Raw genomic sequence first — 9,599 nt, 5'->3', positions numbered from 1 at the left:
TCTAATGAGATATTGCCAAGTTTAGCTTATGCAGTAAACCGGCAGTAATAATTTATTCTTGCTATTGATAAGGCCACTCTGAGACTTGTGTCATTGAGAGGTAGTATGCAGTTTCTGGGATGCAATATAACAACAACAACAACACAATTCTCATCAGTTAGCTTCAGTTCTCCAAGCTTGAAATTGGTGAGGCTTTTATTGACCTGAGGTGCAAACCCTGTTAAGTTATACCAGGCGCAGCAAGTGCAAATGCCTACGGGGGCCAGACAGAAAATATAAAAAAATGATTGAAAGGGGCTGGCTGGGGACCATGGTGACCTGGAGAGCCTGTGTCCCATCTGAAAAGGGATAGCTGCCTCTCAAAGATGGGCATTGTTCCCCATTGTGGTCAGATCTTCCCATTTACCCAGAAATGCCAGAAATCTCTCTCTCTCTTTTTTTTTTTTTTTGCATCTCTTGATTTGGGTATTGTCAAGAATATTAGTCAGGGTTCTTTGCTGTAAACACCACAATGTACTCCCTGTAGGTTAAGCAGAAGTACTTTCATCGGGCAGTACTATGGATTGAATTGTGTCTCCCAAATTCATATGCTGAAGTCCTAACCCCAGTGTATCTTTACAGTCTTTAGGAGCTGATAGAGATTCGATGAAGTCAAAAGGCTGAAGTCTTAATCCAACAGGGCTATGTAGAGCTACGTCTGCCATGTGAGGACAGAGAGAACGTACCTTCTGCAATCCAGGAAGGATAGCTCTCACCAGAATTCGACCATGCTGGACCCTGACCTCACATTATCAGCCTTCAGAACTGTGAGAAACATTTCTGTTGTTTAAGCTGTCCAGTCTGGCGTCTTGTTATAGCAGCCTGAACAGACTAAGACAGGTGGTTAGGAAGCCTACAGAGTCTCCAGGCGGAGAGGAGGGACTGGCTTGGGCTGTGCAGCAGGAACGATGCTCAGACCACATCATGGGGCTGCCCTTGTGGACACCATGGGAGGCCTCTCGGTACGAACGCCAAGCTTGCACGGGGCAGGACACCTGGAAGCAGGTGCATCAGCTGCCGTGTTCACTATCAGATAGATTCCTCCTCTTTGTTGTTCACTTTCTGGTAGAAATCACACGTGCTGCATTTCATGACAGCCAAGATCACATGAAACCTGGTTGCAAGGAAGTGTCTGGAAAAGTGCTTTGGTTTCTCTTATGGAGAGGTGGGACTCATATGTGGGGGTATTTTCCAAACATAAGAGGGGTATTCAAAGGAGGCTGGGCAGGGGCAAAGCATGACACATGTTCACTCTAGTAATCAATTTGAAAAATGGGGGTTAGTCAAACAATGCATTGTGTGCTGCTTACAGCCTTGAAAGTTGACTTCTGACATATGGGCTACTTTCATTGCTTAAACTTCCATTTCCTCTGGAAACAACTTGAAAAGCCAGATCAAATCATCATCATCATCATCATCATCATCATCATCATCATCATCATCAATCTACTTAAAGGCGTTCAGAGAGCTGTGAAACAACCAGGACTGGAGGGGCCGAGATCCTAGAGAGTTGTGTTAAGGTGAGCTGACATTCTGCTCTTGTTACTTTTTCTTGCCTCTGGGGGACAGAGAAACCAGCAGAACTTCTGGCAGTCTCACAGGGCTGAAGAGATTGGGGATTTGGGAGACTAATATCCCCGGGAGAAGGGAGGCGCACGCAAATGAGCTTGATAGACGGTGGTTTCCTCTTAAGACATTTGGCAGATTCTGAAACGGTGCAGGCTAGGAGGCTAAAGGTCCAAGCAGAAAGTCCCGCTGCCCCACCCCCCCCCAACAGAGCAGAGCGTTCAGCAGTCTTGCTATGTTATGGACACAAGGACCAGAACCAGGAGGGAAGGGCCTCCATGAACTTCTTAGGTTCCCAGCTGGAATCCCTGAAAGGTGCTTTTTTATCAAAACTGCAACCCAGCCTCCTCCCAGCTCAGCCTCTGATTGGATTAAGAGGGTCAGTCCCCATGCCATCTGTCTTGCAGAGAAAGTGTGAGCCCTCTCTAGAGTTAGATAATATCACCTGGAAACTCTGTTTTTTTTTTTTTTTCATGCATAGATCATATGGCATTCAACAAAAATTACAAGGCCTGCCAAGAGACAGGACTAAATTACTGAAAACAAAGAGAAAAACAGCCAGTGGAAACAGACCCCACAGGTGACCAAGGAATTGGAATTAACCTTGATTAACATGTTCAAGAAAAACAAAGCAAAAAAATGGAAAAAAAATAGATAAAAAGAGAATTTTCCAGAGAATCAAAATCAAAGATTGAGAGCATATAGAACTCACACAATCTTCTTACTAACACCAGGATTTTGAAAATGCTGCTCCAGCTCCACAGAGCAATAAAACCCCATGGTCCATAGTCTGCCATAAAGTTAGCCATGACTGGCTGTCCTCCTCTGTCCTTCTCAGGTAGCTTCCTCTAAGGGACACATGTTGTATCATGTGCCCTGAGTCTACTGTGCCCCATAAGCCCAGTTCCCTGGCATGGAGCTGCGTTCACCTGGAGAAAGAGGTGCCTTTTTGCTCATTATCCTAAGTACATTTTTTGGGCAATGTGTGTTGGGAATCCTGTTAGTCAAGATGGTCAGGGAGATGACATTTGAGTTGATGCTGAGCGGCAAGGAGACAACCAGGAGAGGAATAGGGGAAAATGTGGTCTGGGCAGAGGGGACATAGATGGGGTGCAAGGAACTACGAGACGAGAATGGTGACTTAATGAGGGGCAGCTAACTTTTCTGTAAAGGTCCGGATAGTAAATATTTTAGGTGTTGCAGGTCCTATGTGTCTGTTGCAACTACTCGATTCTGCTGTTATAATGCAAATGTAAATACAGACAATAAACCAAATGGGTGGCAGTGTTCTAATAAAACTGTTTATGGACCCTAAAATCAGAATTTCTTATAATTCTCCCATATCACAAAATAGTCTTCTTTTGATTTTTTTTTTTTTTCTTTCCCCAAACCATTTTAAAGTGTAAGAAACCATTTTTAGCTCTGGGGCCATGGTGTGCTTACATAAGGTTGGTTAGGTAGGCTGGGATCAGATCATGCAGGACATGTAAGATATGGTCGCAATCAGATGAAGGCAAAGGCCCTTTCCCCTTCTAATTGGAAAGCCACCCGTCAGGTTACCGATTCTAGGAGGCAGCTTCCTGCAGCTCACAGATCATCAGGGTTGTTTCATTTTCCCCCAGCAACGAGAAAGGACAAACGAACAAAACGACAGGCACGCACACACACCCCGAGCCAGAAAGCGAGAGAGGACGTGTCCAGGTTCACGCCGACGCTTCTCCAGCACGCACCCAGGGTTTTAAAGTTGGGTGCACACCTGCTCCCAGGAAGAGCGCACCTGCTTAGCAGCACTCCGGCCTCGTCTCGCGAGAGCGGGGCTGTAGTAGTGGCCCCCACCCCCACCCCATCACCAAATCCCTCTCCCCGCCCCCTCGCCCGGCCTCCGCGCTCTGGCACACGCTGCCATCTCCACCGCCCCCGGGAGCAGCCTCGGCCCGCCGCGCGCGCTTCCCCCGCGCCCCGCCCGCCGCTCGCTCGCTCGCTCGCTCGCACGCACGCACGCCCGGTAGTAATTTCACTTTGCCACGCGAGCACCGCATCCCCTAGAAATCCCGCCCCCCCCACCCCGGCCCTGCTCCCCGCTCCTGCCCACGCCGGCAGCGGTCCCTTCCCGGGCCAGGTGCGCGAGCCTGCGCGCGCCTCCTCCGCCTCCTCCGGCGGGTCCCTGGCGCGCCGGGGCCGGGGCCGGCTGGGGCGGATGCGCGCACGGCGCCTCTCCACCAACCCGCTCCCCTGCAGGTCCCTCGCTCGCTCTCCATCCCTCGCCGGCGCTCCCTCGCTCCCCCCCGCCCTTTGATTGACAGGCAAGATGTCGGTGTGGAGCGAGGCAGGAGCGAATGCAGCAGCCGTCACCCCCAGAGCCCGGCGGCGGCAGCAGCAGCAGCAGCAGCAGCAGCGCGAGGAGACAGTAGCCAGCCGCAGTCGCCGCCGCAGCCGCGGGAGCAATGCAGACAGCATCTTGAGAACGCGCTAAAGCACCCCAAACGGTGGACAATGCCGTGTCACTGCAACTGGGAGAGGGGCAAACCTGATTTTTTTTGACATAAAAGCCAACCAGCCAAAAATATATAATTTTGCCCTTCACGGAGCCGGTGTGTAAAGAGTGAGCGCTATTTTCCTTCTTCTCCGCCTCTCCCCCCTCCTTTCCTCCCCCCCCCACTCCTATTTTTCCTCCTCCTTCTCCCTAAGTGTACAGACAGCATCACATCACCTGGTTTGCTTCTGAGAAACAGCATCTCTCCTTTTCAGGGACCAGAGACTCAGAGAGAGGAGACATTCTAATGGAGTCGGCTCGATACCCCAAAATAAAATAATAAATTTTGGCTCTTGTCCCCTCCTCCCACCCCACCCCCCTCAACCCTGTGTGAGATGTTGGGTTTCTTCTTCATGAGACATTGTTGAGAAGTCGCAGTGGTTGGAGAGGCGTAGGGGGTAGACTACCTCTACCCCCCCCCACCCCCTTTTTTCTCTCTGGGAGGAGGAGGAGGAGGGGAAGGGGGCTTGCAGAGCAAGCGATGGATGAGGAAAACATGACGAAAAGCGAGGAGCAGCAGCCTCTGAGTTTGCAAAAAGCCTTACAGCAGTGTGAGTTGGTCCAAAACATGATAGACCTGAGTATCTCCAACCTGGAAGGGCTTAGGACCAAATGTGCCACCTCCAACGACCTCACACAGAAAGAAATCCGGACCCTGGAGGTAGGTGTTGCTTACGGGGTGGCGAGTGGGGAGTGGGGGGTGGGGGGACGGGAGCCTGCCTTCCCTCCCCTTTCTCTCCACCATCCCCTTTGATTCTGTTTGTTGGGGATTGGTGTGTGTGTGTTGGGGGGGGGGGTGAGGGCCGGAGGGTACCAAGGGGGCCACGATGTGGCTTTCTGTGATTGATCTCCTTGCAAAGCCTGCACTGGATGTCCCTTTACTGTACTGCTGTCGTCTACGCTTGGCTGGGTGGTGGTGGTAGTAGTAGTAGTAATTGTTGTTCTTTATTTATTATTATTCTTGAGGCTGTTATTATCATTCGCTCCCCCTCCGAGGAGCGAGTTCTCCCTCTTTTTTTCCGCTTGTGGATTTGTTTATATGCCACGGGGGCTTGTGTGCTGGGTAAGACATTAAGGCGCTGCAGAGAACCCACGTGATCTTGCGCATTCTGCAGGTGGTCAAAAGGTGGTTTTTTTGCTAGCAGGATGGGGTTGCCTATAAATATAGACCTCTTCTCTCGGCCTCCTTTCCCAGCTCTTTGCTCCTTGGATTTTGTGTGCGGGTGTGTGTGTGTGTGTGTGTGTGTGTGTTTCAGTGATATTCATGTCAGGAAGCAAGATGCATTAAAAAGATCCTCACTGAGTTACCCATTTCCAATCAAATCATTTTGATGCAGGGAGCTGTTGCAGGCCCAAAACGAGTAAAAAGGGTTTAAAAAAAATATGCCTGGATCGGCGCACACAAGTGGTGTGGGAAAACACTCTTGAATCTCGGGTGGGACAGTAAACCAGGTGATGAGATGCCGTCGGTCGGCTTCAGGAGCAGGAGGAGAAAGAAGGGAGGAGGGGAAGGACCGGGGTCGGAGGAGGAGTTATCTTTGGCGTGTTGTAACGTTCTCTCCAACAGAACTTGAGGGGGAGTTTGAAGCAGTTTTGTGGGGGGTGGGGTGGATGCAAAGTTACTCAGAAAGAAGATGGCAGAAATTAAGTCGTTCCAAAGGCCGTTTTTGTCAAAGGGGGAAGGTTTTGAAGAGCCTGGGAATGTACCTGGTGTCCACACAATCGCTGGGCATCCGCGTCATTTAAAACATCTGAGGGGTTCCACTCACTCCCCTCCCTCAAACCCATGGGCCCAGGGGACGCATGGCTCGATTACATTTGGGAACTCCCGTTAGCTAGCAGTTGCCGAGGGTGGTGGCACTGGGCTGGCAGCGAAGGAGAGAGAATCTTCCTGTGGCAGAGTGGCGCTGGGCATGTGCGGGGCTGGCAGGTTTCTCTGTTTCCAGCCCGTGAGTTTTCAAGGCCTGCGCTTGGCAGTCCTTACTGAGTCTTAGCCCTCCTGCCCTGGGCTCTGGCCTAGATGGGCATCTCTCTCTCTCTCTCTCTCTCTCTCTCATTCTCTGATTCACTCTACAAGTCGCTTTCTCCTTCCTCCATGGTTTTAAATTTGGCTGGATGTCAGCAGGCAGGAAGGTCATCGGTTTGAAAGTGGAGTTGGTGTGTGTTGAGTATTCCGTTTGCTACCCTAGAATACACGTCCCTGTGCACCTGTCATCTGGGAAAACGATCCACGGAAATGAAATACGATGAATGTCGAGGGGTGTCAGAGGAGTGGGAACTCTGTTGAGGGGCACAGGTATTTTCTCTCTCGGAGCTTTGGGAGAACCGGCAAGGCTAGGACACTGGTGCTGGATAAAAAAAAAAAAGTGTGGGGTGCCCAGACCTATAAGGCCTGCTGTCTGGCTGAGCAGTGCTCACGATGAGAGATGAGATTCTGTTCAGAGCTGCATGTGGTAAATAAATAGCCCAAAGGGCCACCTGTGATCTCTTCCGTTCCTCCGAGCCAGGAGTCCCCAATGCTAGTCTGTGCATCATTATGTAAGTTTGTCCGGTTTTCTTTTCTTCTGTTCGATATGTCCCATCTGATAATTCCCTGGGCGATGGTGATTGTCACAGTGGGCCCCGGATTCTGTTGCTTCGTTTCTGCACGGTGGTTTTCTTTTTAAGCTGGAGGACGAAGGCATTGATCGCTATGGTGGGAGGTTACGGTTACTGGGACTGCATCTGTTTGTTAGTTTTCCTAGTCCCAATATGCCTCAGCATGCCAACCACTTTACCCCTATTGCCCAAGGCAGGGTCTTGAGCAATATGCTAGTTTAGCCTTCCCAGGCATCTAGGGCTAGCGTGGGGCTGGTGACTCCAAGTCCTCACATAGGCTTTGAACCCACAGGGTTTTGGTTTTTTTCATCCTAACCTGTTGTCAAATTTTGCATATCAAAACCACCTGGGGAGCTTGTTAAAAATGCACATTCTGAACCTCTGACCCCAGAGAATCTAATTCAGTTGCCATTAAAGAGGGGCCCAGGGATCTGCATTAATAAACAGTCTGGATGTTTCCGATACGTATTTTCCGATTGACATTTTGAGAAATCCTAATGTATTAGGAGATGGATGTCATATCTCAGCTATTTCATGGTGACAAATTCCTGCTCCAAAAAATTTAAGTATCATATTGAACAGACCATCCCTGAAAACCTTGATAATAAGCAAAATTTACTAACATGCATACACCCCTGTAGAAACAAAAATATACAACAGGTATTTAGTTTTCAAGAAGCAGACTTTGTGGTTAGGGAGACAAAGCTAATAACATATCCAGAAACTAATGATAAAGTCCAAACGTAAATAATATGGGGAAAAGCAATGGGTCCATTAGGAGTGTGTTCAGCTACATGAAATGGAAAATCCAACCACAGTGGTTAAGCAAAGAATAGTTTTTTTTTTTTTTTCTCATGTAACAAGAAGTCTGGAGGTATGTGGCTTGCTTGAGTCGGCTCAGTAAATTGATAATACCAGGGCTGGTGTCTGCAAAGTCTCCCGGTTGCAAGATGGCCCCTGAAGCATCAGCCACCACACCAAGGTTCAAGGCAGGAAGGAGGGGAACCGGGTGAGTGTGAGCTATACCGGGTTCACATCTTTGTTTGGTTCTCTCAAGATACCTCCTCCTTCCTACTCTCCGGGTAATGTTTAATTATGTCTTCTTGGTCAGAATGGGCCAAAGGGCTAGTCCCGCCCCAAGGCTGGAAGTGGACAAGTGGGAGCAGTATTGTTGTGATTGGTTTGGTGGGTCATGCTCCCTTGCCTCGGTTGACCTGTTGCCACTGTGTACAAAATCATGGTGCTGCCAGCATGGAAGAGGGCATGAAGGGCTGTTGGGAGGATAGCTAGCATGTTGGCCACAGTATGTTCTAGGGAGAGACTTTGGCCGAGAACAAAGATCATGAGCTATGGAATTGGACTGGTGTCATTTTGAATTCTAGCTTTTCTACTTAACTTTATCTTGGTCTAGAGATTTAAATGATCTGACCCATGGTTTAATTTTTGGCAAAAGGGCAATGATAGAATAACATGACCCACCTCAGAGGGTGGTCGCGAGGATGAAAAAAGATGACATTTTCAAGGGTCTAGTGCTGACTCTAGCAGAGTGCCTGCAGGTGCTAAATAAATGATAGCTACGATGTCGGTGATTAGCATCACGTGGTGTGGAGTACATGGCATGGAAGGAGACGGCTCGGATCAGGGGGAGAGAAGAAAGAACTCGAGCAGCATTTCCGAAGAACGTTCTGTGGATCCCTATGTCTGTGGAATGTTAGTATTTTCCATTCTTTCAACAAATGCGGAAATCCAGGCACTGTCTTGGATGCTAGTGGTCAACAGGTGTTCTGCGGACAGGATGAATTCCATCATTAATCCGTTTGGAATAGCTCAGTTGAGCAAAGGGAAATGGGCGTCTGTACTGAAGGACTTCTCAGAGCCTTTAATAGACCATATTCGTATATGGCGACTCCAAGAGAGGGTAGAGTCCACGGTGTTTCCTTTTTCCAAGGATATCCCTGGGGATGGATGTTCCATAGAATACACCTGGGGGAACATATGGCAGAGCAGTTCGGGGAGGATGTGGTCCTGGTTGGGGACCTGGGGCCTCTTGAGTGGGGAGACGAATGGGGAGGGTTTAGGTCGCAGCAGGTGGCTCGCCAGGCAAGAACAGCAAACCAGACGGAGGCGTTTTCATGCCTTCACGGGTACCTCGGGGACCAGTGGGCTCAGGATGGAGAGTATCTGACACAGTGGCGTAAGGAATGGATTCAGGTTGCTAATGCCCGGGATCTGACGTGGGACCGAGGAGTCAGATCAACAGAGTTCCATCCGTTTGAGGGAGGCGATAGATGTCTTTGAAGGTTTGGGACTGAGTACAGTTTAAAAAAAAAAAAGATGTTTAAGGGTTAGTGTGACGGCAGTCTGCAGCAGGGGCCATCAAAATTTTTTTTTTTCCGTGAAGGTACTAGAAAGGAAACCTTTGTAAGCTGTCAGATGGGGCTGCCCAGAATGGCAGCCCTGGGTGTTGATGGTTAGTTGACCTGTGGGTGGGTGCTGCTCCAAGAAATAGGAAGTGACCTTTATACCTCATTCCGTGTCTTCCTGTGGCTCTCCCTCTTGACCAAGGAAGTGATCTGACCACCCTCATCTTCCTAAGGACCATACCTTCATTAGAATTGTGGGGAGTAGGAGATGCTAATTGCGTGGGCTCTCAATCTGATTCCCACTGAGGAAATGCCTTGTGGCCTCTGCCAGAGATCGAAGCCCTGAGGACAGGAATGTGGGGGAATAGATAGTAAGTGGTCTGGCTTTGCGGGCCGTGTGGTTTCCATCGCGAGCATTCGGTTCGGCTCTGCTTTTGTAGCATGTAGCAGCCAAGGACAAATACGTGAATGAACATTTTCCAATAAAACTTTATTTATGG

At 49.4% G+C, this 9,599-nt stretch overlaps 1 protein-coding gene across 3 annotated transcripts in view; it reads left to right on the top strand.

The window, feature by feature from the left end:
- Window positions 1–3,805: 3,805 nt before the first annotated feature.
- KSR2 (kinase suppressor of ras 2) overlaps window positions 3,806–9,599 on the top strand; it is a 336,358-nt gene continuing 330,564 nt past the window's right edge. For all 3 annotated transcript variants that reach the window (XM_016149513.2, XM_016149511.2, XM_016149512.2), the window contains exon 1: window positions 3,806–4,799. In XM_016149513.2, coding sequence (XP_016004999.1) covers window positions 4,620–4,799 — 180 coding nt within the window. In that variant the 5' untranslated portion in view covers window positions 3,806–4,619. The remainder of the gene's footprint in view (window positions 4,800–9,599) is intronic.

This window comes from Rousettus aegyptiacus, unplaced genomic scaffold, assembly GCF_014176215.1.
Source record: "Rousettus aegyptiacus isolate mRouAeg1 unplaced genomic scaffold, mRouAeg1.p scaffold_m13_p_5, whole genome shotgun sequence".
NCBI classification, from domain to species: Eukaryota; Metazoa; Chordata; class Mammalia; order Chiroptera; family Pteropodidae; genus Rousettus; species Rousettus aegyptiacus.
This window is presented reverse-complemented; position numbering and strand designations above follow the sequence as displayed.